The sequence below is a fragment of the Neophocaena asiaeorientalis genome, unplaced genomic scaffold (assembly GCF_003031525.2).
Source record: "Neophocaena asiaeorientalis asiaeorientalis breed wild unplaced genomic scaffold, Neophocaena_asiaeorientalis_V1.1 scaffold150, whole genome shotgun sequence".
In the NCBI taxonomy this organism is placed as follows: domain Eukaryota; kingdom Metazoa; phylum Chordata; class Mammalia; order Artiodactyla; family Phocoenidae; genus Neophocaena; species Neophocaena asiaeorientalis.
In genome coordinates, this window is record NW_020176571.1 from 17141275 (window position 1) to 17159515 (window position 18241).

Consider the following 18241-nt stretch of genomic DNA (forward strand, 5'->3'; position numbering starts at 1 on the left):
GAACTCTTTTCTACAGACTCCTGCAACTGTAATTTATCTCCAGCCACTGATCTACACCTCTGGCCTTCTCCACATGCTAGTCTTTTCGCCTTGAAAACCCTCCCTATGCCTTTTCTCTTCACTGATATAACTCATGCTCAGCTCCCAAGATTCAGTTCAAGCTTCAGTTACTTCCTTAACACTTTCTTCCAATCCTACTTCTAACCTCCAGCCTTCTGAGATCCTAAAGCATCCTAGGATGTCTCTATCATAAAATATATTATACTTGTCATAATTCTCCAGGAGAATGTGAATCTGATGGCAAGAACTATGTCTTTTAAAACCACATCCCTAAGACCAGAGAGTGCATGACACGAAATCCATGAATAAGCAAGACTACCTGGGGAGTAAGGCAGGATAAGCGTAACAAAGTTAGTCGTTTAACAAAAGGAGAACAGCTACTATGGGAATACAGCAGTTCAAGGGTATCATACGTGGTCTGCAAAGGAAAAGAAAGGGTCCTCAGAAGATGAAATAGCATGGCTCTGTAACATCCTCATTTACTACAGTCTAATCATTTTTTTCTCCAACAAAAATGATCGCCACCACCACAAGAGAGTTATCCATGTAATAGCTGGCAGTAAGAATTATCCAACACAAGGTGGAAAAATAAGACAGCAGAAGGTCACACAGTTTCTAGATGATATCCAATACAAACTTCTGAACGAGTGGAAAGTAGGGTTCAAGGATGGCAGATAGCAAGTAAAGTCAGAACCTATGTAAGGAACTGGGAAAACTCTTGGTTAGGATAAGGGTCAAAACAAACTAGGTGTAAATGAGCAAATGGGATGGATGGAAAAATATTAAGTTGTGATCTAAGAGGGAAATTTTATGGTTTCAATTTTTTGTTTGTTTTTTTGAAGATGTTGGGGGTAGGAGTTTATTAATTAATTTAAGGAGCACAGGCTCCAGTCGCGCAGGCTCAGTAGTTGTGGCTCACGGGCCCAGTTGCTCCGCGGCACGTGGGATCTTCCCAGACCAGGGCTCGAACCCGTGTCCCCTGCATTGGCAGGCAGATTCTCAACCACTGCACCACCAGGGAAGCCCTATGGTTTCAAATTTTTAAAGAGAAGCAGTTTCAAGTGACAATGAGGTCCAAAATAAGGCTGAAAGTCACGTGGGGATAGAGGATTTGAGAATGAGAAAGTACAATGCCAGGCTGTTAGAAGAGAGATAACCTTGTTTAACTGGAGGAGATTGGCCAAGCAGTAATGAACAAGGCAGAAGAAAGCTTTGGAGGTAAAAAATTCTAAACTGTGGAATGTCATGGATGTTAAGGAGGAGAGGCTATCCAAATGAAAGGTAGGAGAAAAGTGGATTGAGAACTAGGAGTATGGAAGTCCCCTCCTAACTGGGTAGAGTTAGAAAGGATGATTTGTTGGCAGGAGAAAGTTAAGTTACAGTTAGTAAAAAAAAGGCAGAAAGAGTTTACAATGAACTTTAAAGACACATGGCAAGTTCATTTACAATAGATCAAGGGTTCCAAAATCCCAGAGGAAGGAGTTAGTGGAGTCACAAACTGGAGTAAAGTAGGCCTAGAGTTAATACTTGCTATGTGCCAGTATTATATTCTCATTTAATCCCTCAATAACCTTAACTGATAGGCAGTTATTATCTCCACTTCAGTGTACAAACTGAGGCTCACAGGAGTAGAGTAACTTTCCCAAAGTTTCACATTAATTAAGTAGCAAAAATGGCGTATGAACCTCGGTGTGATATACTCTAAAAAAGCCCATGCTCCTGGACCACTCCACTATTCTTCTTTTCCCTGTATCTGCATAAAGCTTTCCCCCTTTCAGATGACAATCTGTAACTTACAGCATCTAGAAAATCAAGTTGTTTTCATTTACCAGATGCTAGTTGATTCACTGTAGCCCACTACAGCATGACAGCCTAATGCTTTGGCATGTGATTTTATTTCTTGTCTGATTTCTGCCCACCACGCATCTCGAGTTTCTGGTTCATCTGAAAAATAAATTTTAAATCAGTTCACTACTCAATAGCACATTGTCTATTTGAACAAGAAATGGTTAAAATAAGCATACTCTGGAAGGCAAAGAAGTACTATTCTACAACAGTTTTTAAAACTTCACATCTTTAAAATGCTACTTCTCAAAAAGCTTATTAACATTTTAATTTAATGCTACTTCTCAAAAAGTTTAACATTTTAAACTCGATTGCTAGAAGGTAAACCACCTAGTTCTATTTGCTTTATTACTTTAAGGGACATCTATAGGGATGTATTTTATTAGATACAACTTGAAAGGTAGACCCAGAGTTTCCAGATTCCAATCTTAACCTAAAAGGACATCCTATGTCTCACCTCCCTGAGTGGATACCTTATGGGTTATATCCATAAATTTAACTTAAATTCTGATTTCATTTCCTGGTACCTATTTTTTATAATGCGCTATATTCTGGGTTCTTTCCAAAGCAAAGATTTGTCAATGTGAAAAAGCAGAAAGCCATCTGTAGCCATTCTTCTAAAGAAATGTGGGTCCTGAAGCAAAGTGGCAAGAAATAAAGGGACTGGCCAATGCAAAATAAGGAAAGCAAATACATTTAAAAGATTAATACAAAGAATCTGGTTAATGTTTATAAGGACAAATTTCAGATAGAACACTGTAACTCCATAAATGGCTCTTTAGAATCACAGAATTGCATTTTATTACCATAAGGAGTCCAATATTGCTTGTAATGGAGCATTATAGATGGAGCATCTGTCACACATACTTCCTAATCACTTGCATTTAGCTGCAAACTACTGATGAACAGCAGCTGCATATATAGTAACTTTTTAAGTGCAAAGATGTTTAAAAAAGAAACGGTCTATAATCAGCATATCCTAATTTGTTTCTTTTTGTGGCAATTCCATTTGGGAACAACTTGGAATAGAAAAAACAACTCTAAATAATACGCTAAGTTCTTACTGTAAATTTTCCACATAAAAGGCACTATTAAGACTGAAAATCAAACAATCCACAAGCCTTCTTTTTGAATTTCACTACTTATGCAGTTTTCAAATACGTTTTTCAAAATAAGTAGAATAAGTAGAATCATACTCACTAGTGAAATACTGAAGACAGCAAAGTAAAGAAAGGTTAAAAGGCTTGGTATAGCTCACATTCCTATGATCTCCTCCGCAGGGAGGAGATCAGCAAAGGGGAGAAATGAGGAGATAAAAGCCAGAACTACAAATGATGCCAGCCAGTTCTTGATTTAAAGTTTTGGATCCAATACAGAGCTACCTTAAAACTTTCTTTCAGAAGAAAAGAAAGAAAGGCAAACTCCAGGAAGCTCAGGAAAAGATCAGAGTACGAGATAAAATAAAGAAGGAAAAGAAACAGAAACTACTACAATATGGTGTTAGCAATCAATATTATGAATTAAGAAATGTGTGAGACAATTAGGCGGCCCTATTTTGCACATACACTACTATGTTAAAGAACTTCTTCATATTCCTAACTGACATGTAGACGTCAACAGCACAAATACACTTTCAAATCCATTCTTTTTAGGACATACGTGTTTTCAGACCAATTTGGATATCTATTTAACATCATCCTTTCCTATTAGGGAAATTTTATATCACTAAGATGAACTATTATTCAAGTAGTTGCTCAATCTATCAAAGTACTTATGATTCTTTGAAAATAGATATCACAAATAAGAGAAACATATCTCAGTTTAGAAAACAATTATTTTCCTGAAAAACTGTGTAAAACAAAAAGTCTAACTTTTCTAAAATTTAATAGTAGAACATGCTATTTACTTTTTACATCATCCCAGTATTTACAATACTACTTGCTAAACCAAATAATCGTACACTACATTTTTAGATTTCTCGCATTAGGTTTGCCTACATATTGCTGCCAAGTAATACACGGTAGCTTTTCTGTTTTAAAAATGAATTTTACAGGAATTAATCCACAATATTGTTGTTTAAATTAATGAAAAATGGAGGAAGTTACTTATTTTAAGTTCAAGATCTATTTATTTAGAAAGGCCAGCATGCCTAAATGGAAAAATATGTAATAATAATTACTATGAGATACATGTAACCACAGAGAATACAAAGTTTTTTTACATCAAACTTACCTTGGTATAATACATAAAATTATCAGATAATTAAACCAAACACTATGAAAGAATAAGTGGCTGATTAAAAAAAAAAAAAAAAACAAGAAAAAATGCTGAATGCAGCGCAAGTAGAGCATTCATTCTCTTCTGACAAGTTCACAAGCAGCCTTTATTTTTGACACATGAGCCACACAATTACACATGGGGATGCCACTGCTGTACTTAATAAAGTATTTACAAGCTTAATAAAAGCTAAAAAGTTACATAACAGGGGGGCTAAGGAAGCAAATGGCATATGTCCACACTCCAAAGAATTTCTTAAATTTGGTTTTTGGCTAAAGCAAAAGCTCAAAGAACGAAGGGTTTTGCAAAGCAGATTCAGCAGACAAGAGCCAGAAACAGTGGATGTTTTGGCGCATGCTTGGATCAGGTGACAGTACAGACTGAAAACTATGGCAGCTCACTGAAATGGTTACAGAAAGTAATGGCCCTAGATTCTAGGTGAAAGCAAGGCAAGCATACAGTAGGGAGCACTTAATCACAAACTAGTAATTGGATTAACAATAATTACCTACAACTGTAAGCAAGAAGTCAAAGGAACGTTTTGGCTATTAAATTTAGGGGTTAATTAAGATAAAATTAGGATAAATCAATTTATTTAATATTACAGAAAAATTAAATTTATCTTCAAAGCCTATTTTATACTTAATGCCAGAGATGAGCCAGAGAAAATTCAAGTAGTAATCATAACTCAGCCTAACTTATTACCACTGAAAATTCAGAAATATCATAGTTGCCTAACTTATTACCACTGAAAATTCAGAAATATCATAGTATTTAATCCCTATTAATGGAATTTTTAAAGCTTAGAAACAGCTAATTACATTTCTTACAGGAAACACACTAGTGAATTTGAAGTGTTTTACTCACCCTACAAAAGTAAAAACTAAGGATTTACCATACTAATATAAAAGGCAAAACAAAGAGTCCAGCTTAAAAATTTGCTGGCAACTATACATGCCATATATGAAACTGGATACAATCTGGTCACTTGAAGTATATACAGCTGAGATGCGAGGGTTGCAAATAAACATTTCAGAGATGTCAAGAAAAAAATATTTTCACTTTAAATACCATGCTCCTCCCAATAATCTATAGAATTACTTATAATTATAAAAAGATTATCATTTTAGAAGATATTAAAAGTTATATATTTATACAAACTATATTTCATACTATTTTATGTTTTTCTTCTAAGGATCAAAACTCTTCATTGCTAATATCACGAATCTTTTACTATATCCTTTTAATTGTAGGCATGAACTGAGCTCTAGACCTCACTGATGCCTTTTTTAGGGGTAATGTCTTCATGCCTGGGTTGACACCACAGTCAATTCATTTTACTACTGTTACTTGTCTAGAGCATGGCCATAGCTTGATATCTTGCCATCGTTTTAGCATTTTATCTTGTTTTTGAAGTACAGGTGACACTGGTAAAGATTCCTAAAATGACAGTAATAGTTTACACCTCAAAAAGTAAAGAAATGAACAACTCAACATAACATGCTTTTATAAAACTGAATCCCTTTGAGATTTTAGGCAATTACACACTTGCAACTAAGAAACGGTGACTACCTAAAGTGTTCAATTTAGTTCTATTTTTATACAGCTCTAGAAGAGAATAACTCTGTCCTTGGGAATCTTTTAATCTAGTTGAAAGAAAAACAGGAAATGGATAGTTATTCAATCTAATTTTTAAATAAGCAAGAAAGATGAAGTGTTAGGTAGGATTTTCAGTACAATGATAGTGTATCTTGTTAATGGACAGCACAAAAAGCTACATTCTCAAATACCTGAAATTAATATTCCAACCCAAAACAACCTTTTGAAGAAGATATATTTCCCCTAATGAAATAGAAATTAGAGAGTTCAGGTTCAAGGGAGTATACAACCTTAAACTGGATGGTGATTCAGTAAAGACTAAAAAGAAGAGTCTCATTATAGAAGAAGTGATGTGCAAAGTCAGAGAAAACTTCAAGACATAGTAATTTAGAATGTTAGGATGGTGGCTGGGATACAATCCATGTTGGATCAAACTGGAGTCTTTACTATTTGTAAAAAAAAAAAAAAAAAGTCAAATATGTAATCTACTCCTTGATTGCGAAATTTCACTCTTTATACATAATGTAACTGGCGACCAGTTACATTATTTTATACAGAGAGAGAATGATATATTACATTTACATGTTACATTAAAATAATGTAACAGAATATCCAGTTACACTTTACATATACATATATATGAAAAGAGTGAAATTTCACACTTAAGGAGATTAGCCATCTGACTTTTTTTTAACAGTAAAGAATGAAAAGTAATGAATATCGTTACATTATGTACAGAGGGAAAATTATGTATTACAGTTATATGTCACATTATAAAGAAAAGCTCACATGTCACGCATGCTATATTTATGCCTTCTTGAACTCTATATATCTATTTCCTGAAAACCTTATTAAAATACTGAAAACCAAAAGCTGCTTAACTACTTTAGGCTTAGTTTGCACAGCTGCTCATGAGTGTCTCTCAGACATAGAAAAATAATAATTGCTGAGATTATCAGCAGAATTCAAGTTCCAAGAAAGCCTATCTCCATTTAACTAACACACACACACACACATACACACACACACTCACAGAGCAAAATAGTATAACAAAAAGCCTCGACCAGGTATGTAAAAAGGATGAGGATTTACACTGGATGAACACTGGTGTTCCCAATCCCCAGCATTGTGCTCAAGACATGGTGGGTACTCCACAAACCACCACTGAAGAAATATTTGCATGATCAGACTGATATGTATATTCTATAAATATTTCCTTATATATCAGCTGACTCATATTTTGTTAAAATTAAATATTTTTAAAGCAGTAACTATACATTTCTTAGGTTTTAACTATTAATTTTTGCCCCCAAAATAGAGTGAAATTTCTAAACAACTACAGTTCTAAAAACTAACAAAAAAGAGTAATATTTTCTAAATTCAGACGACTAATCTAGAGCTTGCATTATCACTAGCCAAAGTTCATTTACTATAAGATTGAGAAAATCTTCAGCCTAATGTCTTAAAATCTACAATCTGTCTAAAACTTAAAAAAAAAGAAAACTTTTTAGAATATTCTCAGAAACAAAAGAAAAGTTAGCTTCAAACACCTTGTTTTACTAACTCAGGACTTAAAAGCACTCTTAAAAATACTGTCTAAGTTTATAAGCTATTTCAAACTAGTACTTTTCAAACCACATTATATAACTACTTTATATTTCCTCTTGTCACTTCCTGAAAAAATTATCTAAGCTGACAGGCATCCTACACAAGAAAAAATAACAAATTTTACTCAACTCACTGAGACTGTTACTAATTAAGAAACATGTATGTCTGAGCTATTCAGAAATAATTTTAGTGGTAAACTCAGAAGAAAAAAAAAGATCATAGCCATCTGAGAAACAATAAGCTCGGGCTATTAAAATTTACTCTTAAAAGTTTACAACTGAACTTTCAAATAGACTTGAGTTTCCACATGCCCCCCGGGATGTCAGACTTCTAGACATGTGGAATAACCTTAATCTATCTTCCTCTCTCAGCTGAAAGTTGCCAAGAGCCTGTTTCACTCACCACATCTTACTAATCACCAAGTCCTGTGGATTTTACATTTTAAATAGTTCGTAAATTTATGGTTACGAGTTTAAGTCCTGAAGCCAAAGTAGTAAGGTTGAAACTCTGGCTCAGCCACTTTCTGTTTTACTTTGGGGAAACTGCTACATTTCATATTGCTCATCTACAAAATAGGAATAATGCCTATGTCAGGGTTGTGTTTTGAGGATTAAATGATCTACTACCATAAAGCACTTAGAAGAGTATGTAGTACATAGTAAGTGCACTATAAACCTTTAGCTCTCCTATGACCACCAAATCCTAGGTCACTTATCTGGCCAGTACCACTGCAGTCTACTAACTGGGCTCCCTGTCTCTAGTCTTGCTGCTTTTAAATCCATTCTCCAACCTCTAGTCAATGATTTAATGCAAATGTGGTCATGGGCTACCCTGTCTTATTCCTATGCACCTCCTGCTCCTGGCATGTCACATACAGATCCGCAAATGTTACATCCTCCTTCCTAGCAGCAAGATTCATCTTGTCTTTCTCAAAGTCTGTTACCAGGCCAAGAAAATAAGAAGCAAGGTAAGAAAAGGTAATAATTTTTTTAAAAATTCTCAGATAACGAGTTCCCTTCTTCCTGCTCTATAAAAATATTTTCTATCACTTGTAGTTAACACAAACTAAGACAACAAAGCAGGAGAAAAGGGGGCAGGAAAAAAAAGGTAAACTAACAAAGACATTCTAAATTAATGGCAAAAAACTTAAAATAAGTATGAAGTAGCTATGTAATAAACATCATCGAATGAGTAATGGCTAGGATATTGTTTTGCACATGCTTGAAGTTTCAGAACTACATTCAAAGAATGTATTAACATGGCTCCAAATACACTGTCTGAAATATAAATCTGCGTGAATCTCCCATATACCATCCAACACTGAGCTCAAGAATTACCACCTCTATAAGCTTCCCTGCCACATAGCGTTAATCCTGCCTTCCTCTTTAACTCTGTATCTTGTATCACTCCATAACACACAGTAATCCATTTACATATTCTTCTATCCTCCCAGAATATGAGCTTTCTGAAAATAGGAGGACTGGCACCTTTGCACACCTATTATCTAGTGAACTGTATGGCACAAAATAAATTCTAATAAATGTGTGCATGATATATCGTGTTTCATGAAATACTACTGTGTGATATAAAATGTTCTCCTATATTTTTCCACATTTTAAAGTTTCTGAAATAGGAATGTCTAATAATTAGTAAGTATGTTTGACTACCATGTGTTCCCTTCTCTTTTCTCTTGGAAGGCATCTAACACCTGGTATTCAGAGGGTCCAGAAAATACAATATTGATGAACAGTTTCTAGCATTAATAGAAACTGTATCAACAACTACTTTTCTTACTGATGTGGTCAATTCTTGATTTTCTATGGTAATACAGGACAGGAGTGGCTAAATATTCCCTAATGATGGAGAAAAATATATAAATGATTTGAATATATTTACGAAATAAATCACTTTTTTTCAGAATTATCAAGTTATTTTTCTGAAACTAGTAGCCGAAAAAACCTGGTTTCTGAACATGTGCCAACTACTGGAATCAAAAGATTCTAACACCTCAATCAAAAGCATACAACTATGAGCACATTAAACTAAAAGTGTCATCTTTTAATACGCTATAACATATCCACCTTTTCTTTCTTATACTTACTACTGAACTTTATTTTAAATGATGGCAAGATATACTGCTTCCTCAACCATGTTTTTCCTCGCCAGATTCTGTAATTCTGCTTACGTGGGACAAAGTCTTTATTATGTCTACAAGATTTAACTTTTGCCTTTTCCACTTTTCCAAAACTGTTCTATCATTTAATACATCTCTCATTCTAAACATATTTGCCCTCACAAGGTTTCAGGCTCCTTAAATTATTAATGATTTACGCCCTCAATGTCCTGTTCTCATGTAATTAGCCTTTTTCTCTGCCCACTACCCTAATCTGCCTATGTTTTAAAAATATATTCTTATTTTTATTAAATGAATCCAGCAGGGTATTTTTAATTTCTCACTTAAAATTAAGTATAAAGCATGACATTACAAATGATTACTTCTAATCAATGTGATAACATGCTGGCAAAAACTTGGATAGAAAAAAGAGGTAATTTCCCCAAAGATTTACCAATTGATGTCGGTCTAAATCTGCAAAGGTTGGACTTGATCAGATTGTGTACTAGACTGACTTTAGGTAAATCTACATGATGAACATGAGTTACTTCATAGTCAAACATGCACTACTTACATCAGAACTTACATCCTGGACTCCTAAGAACAAAAAAAGTTTACAATATTGAAAAGATTATGGGATATTATCTCAAATGCTAAGCCTCCTGGTGTTTCTGTTTTTGTTTTTCTGTAAACAGATGTACTTTCTGACACTATTAACTGAAAAAGTTCTATAGGAAAATACCAGTTTCTGATACTAAATCAAAATGGCTCTAGTATGTAATTTAAATCTAAAATAAAAATAACATAAAAATATAGATATTTATATTAACAGAACATGCTTTTAACAAAAAGAAAAATTGCCTTTGACTCTAAACCACATCATCAGCTGTAAAGCTATCTTAGTTTAGTTTCTTTAAAAGCTACAAACTATATTCATATGTAAAATTACTTAAAAAGAAATATTCTCATGTCGAAGGGGAAGGAGGAAAGCTTATGAAAGCTGTTAATCCCCCCAAAATCTGCTCTTACTTACTAAATTTTGGAACACTCTAGAATTATAAATAAAAATGCTAAGCTATACTTTTATAATATTTATAGAACACTAAATATATTATAATCAAATCTCAATTGAAGTTTAAATATACTTTACAATTATTAAACTAGTCATTTAATACTTATTTATTTAACAATTAATATTTCCTTAATCACAAAGCTAATGCCAGTGTCATTTACCTGATATGAAAAAACTGTCCAAAATGTAATAAATATAATTTAAAGTTATCATTCTGAAAGTTAATCACCTAACAGAAGTCATTCATAATTTATGGTATTTCTATGGTTTTGATTAATTCATTTTAGTTAACACATTTTTATGTTTGCCATTTCCATGGAGATTACAAAAGTTATCACATATGTATTGCAAAATGTTATCTGTATAACTGAATTGACATTAAGCCTATTTAATCTAGAACATTTCTAAAAACTTCACTGAGCTGCCATAATTTTTGTCAGCATATGTAGTACCGAATGACCATTAAAATACCTGAATTGAAACTATTCCAGTCTAGCAGTTTGTAAGATCTTGTGTTACCCATAATTCCGACAAAGGCTGAGTTCAAAACAGCAAATTAGTAGATCAGTTTTAGGTGCAGAATAGTAAGAAAAAAACAAAAAACACTACAAATAAGAACACAATTGACAACACCACTTGACAGGAACTAGAAAGACACAGACAGCAGAGTTAATAAGAAGTAGAAATAGATAGAGAAGAAGGAACATGCTATCATAATCTAACATTAACTAAAGTCTAATTAAAGATAATTACCTTTTCAAAACCACCCCACTCTTTCCCTTATTGTATGACCCTGTTTGCTTAATATTTAAAAAGAGGAAGTTCTAAAAGAAATAACTCCAAAATACAACCCATAGAGTTAGTAGGTGGTTGTGATTTTAAAATAAGACTTTTCCTTTTACACTCAGAGTGAAAAGAAAATTTCCTATATTCACTAGTCAAAAAATAGCTGCAAGATTCATCTGAGAGTCCAATACAGCACTTTTAACATTAGCACATGCACCTCATCCATCATAATTTTCTCTCGGCAGAGTAACTCAGTGTCATAAAATTAATACATCATCATTATGGTAGATGTTAACTGAGTTTTGTTTTAACATTCAGCTCTTTTCAAAATTAAAATTTTTTTCATAAATAATTATTTAAGGGGCCTGGAGATTAAGAAAATGTTAAGCAAATGTTCCTTTTTAATGCATAATACACATACAAAAAACAATGCAAAGAATGTGATAACTATACCAAAATAATATAATAACTCGACCATTAGACTATGTAACTGATTTGTGTTTAACTGAAAATAAAACAAAACTGAAATACAACTTACATAACATTAAAGTATTTATATGTATATGCCCACAATCTTCTGGGAAATAAAACATTAGTAACTGAGAATTTCTCCATGTGAATTGAAAAAATATTCTGACAGAGAAGGAAAGGAAGAGAATGGATGAGCTGTAGTTACAATACACAAAATATATTCTGTAATAAGGAAGGATTTGTGTTTTCTTCCCTGGGTCTGGATTCTTACATTTCTTACACAGCTAGAATAAACTGGCAAGTATGGAAAACCCCCAAAAGCAGTTGTTGTTGTTTTTAAGTAATGGCATGTAAAATATGGCTCTCTACTTAAACTTAGTTAAGTAACCTTCATTTGTTCTCCCAGACTCTACAGCTTACTCAGAGTATGTGGAAGCAATGATGACATCAAAATGTTTTCAATAAACAGAAGACATCAACAACAACTGAATATATTCCTGAATTTTTGGAGCTATTAGATCCATGGGTGGGTGCCATCTATCAAAATATTTGAGTCAAGGGTCCACAGAAACACAGGTAACTTGGCCTTGGGTCACCCAGTTAATGTCAAGTATTAACTCAGTATTTCCTTGCACTTTCCAAATAATTCAAGTTCCTAAACACATAGATATGAAACTTGGCATAGTCCTCAAGGTCTCAATCCAGTAAACTGGCCTCAGTCTAAACATGCCTTTTAATTACTGCAGAATACGCAAATACTACATGAAGATAAGATCTTAGATTGACTCAAAAAGTAAGGAACAGGGAAAAAAAAATAAACCAGAGAAGAAAAAGAGAAGACTGGTGCTTAAAAGATGTATTTGCTCAGCTTTAGAGTTAAATAATCCTAGCTAGTCTTGCTTTTCTGAAATCCTGTTCAGGGTCTAGAAAAATTCCATTCTGCTTAACTCAAATGACATCAAACCATAGGACACAGATTAAATTTCTTAAAAATCTAAAAGAATGGTAATGCTCTGTATCCTCAAAATCACTATTTGTGTTTTGCATACAATAATTTCAAAGCATTTTTCTCTTTTATATAGCTGTCGGTACAAGCCCCAGGAGAGGTTACTGGAAGTGACAATTTAAAATTTTCAAAAACATATCTGATATGTGCCAAGTAAGAATATTAATATAACTTCAGGTTTAAGGTATGTCATCAAAATAATAAGTGATTTGAGCAAGTTATTGGGCATCTAGTCAATGAGAGATGTGAGAACAGAGTCCATAGGAAAGTTCCTACCATACTTATCATGCTTATTTTAGGTTTAGAAAAATCATCAAAGCATTTTTAGTCCAAGGGCTTGAAATTACTAGGACTTCCATGCCTCTTCTCTTTTATAATCAAGACCCTGTGTTTTAAAGAACTGAGCTGTTATTTTTTCTTGTTCACTTATATGGAACAAATAGCTACATAAAAGAAACCAAGGACCCAAAGAGAATAGTTGCCTTTTTTAAACTCTTAAGGTACTCTACACAATGTTTACAATTACATTTTAAAAGAATACTTCTTTTATGAATAAGGAAATTACTCAAAATCCATAAAGAATTATGGCTAGTGAAAAGAATTAACATCTTAAGCCAATGGCCACAATGTTCAAATTGTAAAATTTGTTATCTGCATGGGTCAAAGAAAATAATAGCTGACTCAAAAGTGACTTAAGGATTCCCTCAAAGTGATACACCTTGGCCAAAGATGAATCAAGATTTGTTCTGTATACAAACGTAACTAAAATATATACTTCTACTTAGTTTAATTATTTTTAATTAAGATTACTGCAAATATTTTAGAGCAACGTGCGTCAGTTCATACTTTCTTTGTCATTCTTCTTTCTGGATAGATTTGGCTTAAAAAATTATAAAAATCAATGTTAATAATCACAATGTAAGTAAATGAAACATCGAAAACAAACTTCTAAAGAACATACCAGGATTGTGGATACGATCCAAAAGCTTCACAGAGCGTGCACTAACAACTCCCCCGACATGCACGAGGAATCCAGGAGGAAACGCCGTCAAGGTAAAAAATGGAAATTCCTAGTAGAAAGAACGGGGGAAGAAAACAACTGACCATGTGTGAAGTACAAAAAATGTGCTTATTAAAAAGCTTGTCATAAGGAAATGAATTCTACCCCTTACAAAAGGCTACCAATTATGCATTACAGATGCTTTGTAATTAAAAGTTTTCTTGGATGTTAGAGCTCTAAATCCATTTTCCCACATGTTATACAAAGTCCGAACACTCTTTTTATCAATTCTAAATGAGAAAAAAATGTTCTCAGAGTTCCAAATTAAGATATTTGAACAGGGGGCTTCCGTGGCGGCCCAGTGGGTGGGACTCCTCGCTCTCACTGCTGAGGGCCCGGGTTCAATCCCTCGTTGGGGAACTAAGATCCCACAAGCCACACGGCGTGGCCCAAAAAAAAAGGTATTTGAACACACTCTTCCTTCCTCGCAATCTCCTATTCTGATGCAAGGTGGCAATGAGACAGGAGGGCGGGGGGGGGGAATTTGCCTGCCCCACTACCCCACATCTACTTCTCAGTGGGCGTAGACTATCCCTCAACACACATACCCTATCCCGGGCTACCAGTAAAGACTCTGAAGGTCTGGGGCAGGAGATGGAAAAGAATGTGGGACTCAGGGAGGAGGAGACAGAGATGAGCAGATCAGGTTAAGAGCTACATAGAAAGGTGAAGAGAAGAGCCAATGTCAAGTTCAGGTGGGCAGAGAATCATTGTGTGAGATTATTTACTCTATTAACATGGGGGCAGCAGGAAAAAAATGTAAAAACATAAATGCGTATTGAGAAAGGGGAGAGGTATGCAGATGACAGTAAGGCGAGCAATAAAATTCTACAAGTTCTTTTAGGCTTTATTCTCCCCTTCTCTCTCAAGGATATCAAACTTGTCAATTTAGAGACAAAGAGAAGCATGCGAGAGAGAAATGGTAAAGCAGAGAAAGGAAATTCATTGAAACAACACCCAGAAAGAAAGGGGAGTTCCTGTGGTTGCCCAAATACAGAAGCCTCTCCCGTTGTACAAATTGGATGCAAGTAAAGGAAACTTAATATCCAACCTGTCTAGCTGCAAGATTAATGTAGCTCACTTAACCAGAAGTCACTTACCAGTAGCCTCAGCTATTCAGAACATAACTGAGAACTGGAAAATAAACAAAACAGGGCCCTCAACAGTCAAAGGAACTGTTATAGTTCCAAGTACTAAACTTCAGGTACTTCATTCATAAGAGATCCCCACAGACCATTTTCATATGATGATATATGGTAATTATAAATGTATAATGTTAGGAACATATTCTAAAATCTATTGGTATCTTTTTTTCTGGACCCACAGCAGATTAAATGCAGCAAATAAAAGCTGGGAGATAAAGAATATTACTAGAAGCAGGCACATTAAAAACAGCAAGATTACTGATTGTCTGCTTAAAGCATGGAGAATACGAACTGACCAAAGCATAATTCACACAGCATAGCAACTTGGAGCCATTTACCACGGAGGCAAACAGTCCTGCACACCTCAATAACTCATGAGATACAGTATTAAAAAATATGTGTGTGTATACATACACACACATACATATTTAGAAATAAATTCATTCAAATTTAAAAGTAATCTTTAACAAGGGCAAGAAAAACCTAGGCTATACAAAAAGGAGTAAAAAAACAGTCAATGGAAGTGGACAGGTGTGGTCCAGCTGATAGGAAGAGGAAAAGGAAGAGAAGGGAGATGACGGGAGGAGAATTTTACTTAAAAGTATTATAAAATGGTTAGTCAAGATAGCTCCTTATTTCCATCTAAATTTTTTAAAACGTAAGTTTTAAATGAGGAATGTACAGGTAAGCTTATGTTACTGGAAACTTTAGTATTTTACCTAATAAGTTAGATCTCTAAGGTTTTTCAATTTTAAGAATACGGAAGTTTTTAAATTTCCTCAAACTACTGTGGCCAAGTATAAAAAAACACTTTACACTTAATCTTGATAGTTAACATTTTAAATATTCTGGGTAAGAGACACTGAAAATGAAAATTTTGTAAGCTAAATGGAAAACAGTACTTCCACCAAAAATTGAGAAATAAATTAGGTAAATTCCATGCTGGAAACCATCTGCATATAAGATTTCAGATAAGTATGAAAAAAATGAACCTAAATGATTTCTCTATTCAGGATTCTTTGACTCTTCTCCCCAGATTTCAGAAGATGGGATAAAGGGACAGGAGGAAAAGCATCACTCTAGAGCCGGTCACAGCAGAAAATGTAGGGGAATGGCTGCCCAAAGAGGCGGAGACCCACGCTACCAACTTAAACTCTGTCCTAACTGTCCCCAGTTCATCCAGCACACTCCCTCAGTTTAACACACAAAATTTAACCTACAATTAAAATGACATCGTTAATCAACCCAAACTAGCATCTTCAGACAATTCTCTCAGAAGAGCTACTGCCAGTATCTCAGCTGACTGTTAAATACCTATCCTCCCACTACCATCACCAATGACTACTATGGAGCACTTACAGCGTGCCAGTCCTACACACAGTAGCTTAAAACTATGCTTCACAATCTTTCCCACACCCTGAGACAGAGGTACCATCATCTCTGTGTTTCAGGTCAAAAACTGAGATGAAGAGGGCTTAGGTTCTCTCTGAACCACAGACTTTATCACTTGGCTTCTTGCCATTTCTGGTTAAAACACTGAGTTAAAGAATTGATTTTAATCTCTAGTCCGTTACTATACCTGATGAATCTATAGGTTCTCTTTCACTGAAAAGGACAGCCTCCTTAAGATCAGCCCAAGCACACCCTGCTTTCAATGTCCAGATGGGAATGCCAGGGACTACAGAAGACATTTTCTCTGGAAAGCCCTTATATTAAAAGTATCCTGGTGGTTAAGAATCCGCCTGCCAATGCAAGGGACACAGGTTCGAGCCCTGGTCCAGGAAGATCCCACATGCCACAGAGCAACTAAGCCCCTGTGCCACAACTACTGAGCCTGTGCTCTAGAGCCCGCGAGCCACAACTACTAAGCCTGCGTGCCACAACTACTGAAGCCCGCGCGCCTAGAGCCTGTGCTGCACAACGAGAGAAGCCACCACAATAAGAAGCCCACACACCGCAACCAAGAGTAGCCCCTCAGTCTCTTCAATAAGTGATGCTGGGAAAACCGGATACCTACATGCAAAAGAAGGAAATTAGAACATTCGCTAACACCATACACAAAAATAAACTCAAAATGGATTAAAGACCTAAATGTAAGGCTGGATACTACACCACTCTTAGAGGAAAACGTAGGCATAATACGCTATGACATAAATCACAGCAAGATCTTTTTCAATCCACCTCCTTGAGAAATGGAAATAAAAACAAAAATAAAGAAATGGGACCTAATGAAACTTAAAAGCTTTTGCAGAGCAAAGGAAACCATAAACAAAACAAAAAGACAGCCCTCAGAATGGGAGAAAATATTTGCAAATGAAGCAACCGACAAGGGATTAACCTCCAAAATATACAAACAGCTCATGTAGCTCAATATTAAAAAAACAAAAACAAAAAACCCAATGAAAAAATGGGTGGAAGACCTAAATAGACATTTCTCCAAAGAAGACATACAGATGGTTAAAAAGCACATGAAAAGATGCTCAACATCACTAGTTATTAGAGAAATGCAAATCAAAACTATAATGAGGTGTCACCTCACACAGGTCAGAACGACCATCATCAAAAAATCTACAAACAATAAATGTTGGAGAAGGTGTGGGGAAAAGGGAACCCTCTTGCACTGTTGGTGGGAATGTAAACTGATACAGCCACTATGGAGAATAGTATGGAGGTTCCTTAAAAAACTAAATATAGAAGTACCATATGATCCAGCAATCCCACTCCTGGGCATATACCCAGAGAAAACCATAATTCGAAAAGCTACATGCAACCCAGTGGTAATTGCAGTGGTATTTACAATAGCCAAGACATGGAAGCGACCTAAATGTCCATTGATAGAGGAATGGATAAAGAAGATGTGGTATATATATACAATGAAATATTACTCCACCATAGAAAAGAACAAAATAATGCCATTTGCAGCAACATGGATGGACCTAGAGATTGTTATACTGGGTGAAATAAGTCAGACAGAGAAAGGCAAATATCATATGATATTGCTTATACATGGAATCTAAAAAAAGGCTACAAATGAACTTATCTACAAAACCGAAATAGAGTTACAGATGTATAAAATAAACATGGTTTACCGGGCGGTAAGGGAGTGGGGAGGTTTAAATTGGGAGATTGGGATTGACAGATACACACTACTGTATATAAATTAGATAACTAATAAGGAGCTCAATACTCTGTAATGGCT

General features: G+C 34.8%; 1 protein-coding gene across 5 annotated transcripts in view; it reads right to left on the bottom strand.

Moving 5' to 3' along the window:
* The window catches only part of C2CD5 (C2 calcium dependent domain containing 5), an 82321-nt gene that overhangs the window by 34129 nt on the left and 29951 nt on the right, over positions 1–18241 (bottom strand). For all 5 annotated transcript variants that reach the window (XR_003001553.1, XM_024733145.1, XM_024733147.1 and 2 more), the window contains exons 10-11: positions 13799–13907; positions 1890–2004 (exon numbers count right to left, since the gene is read on the bottom strand). Coding sequence is in view for 4 of the 5 variants with exons in the window: in XM_024733145.1 (XP_024588913.1) it covers positions 1890–2004; positions 13799–13907 (224 nt within the window). In the remaining variant the exon portion in view is untranslated. The remainder of the gene's footprint in view (positions 1–1889; positions 2005–13798; positions 13908–18241) is intronic.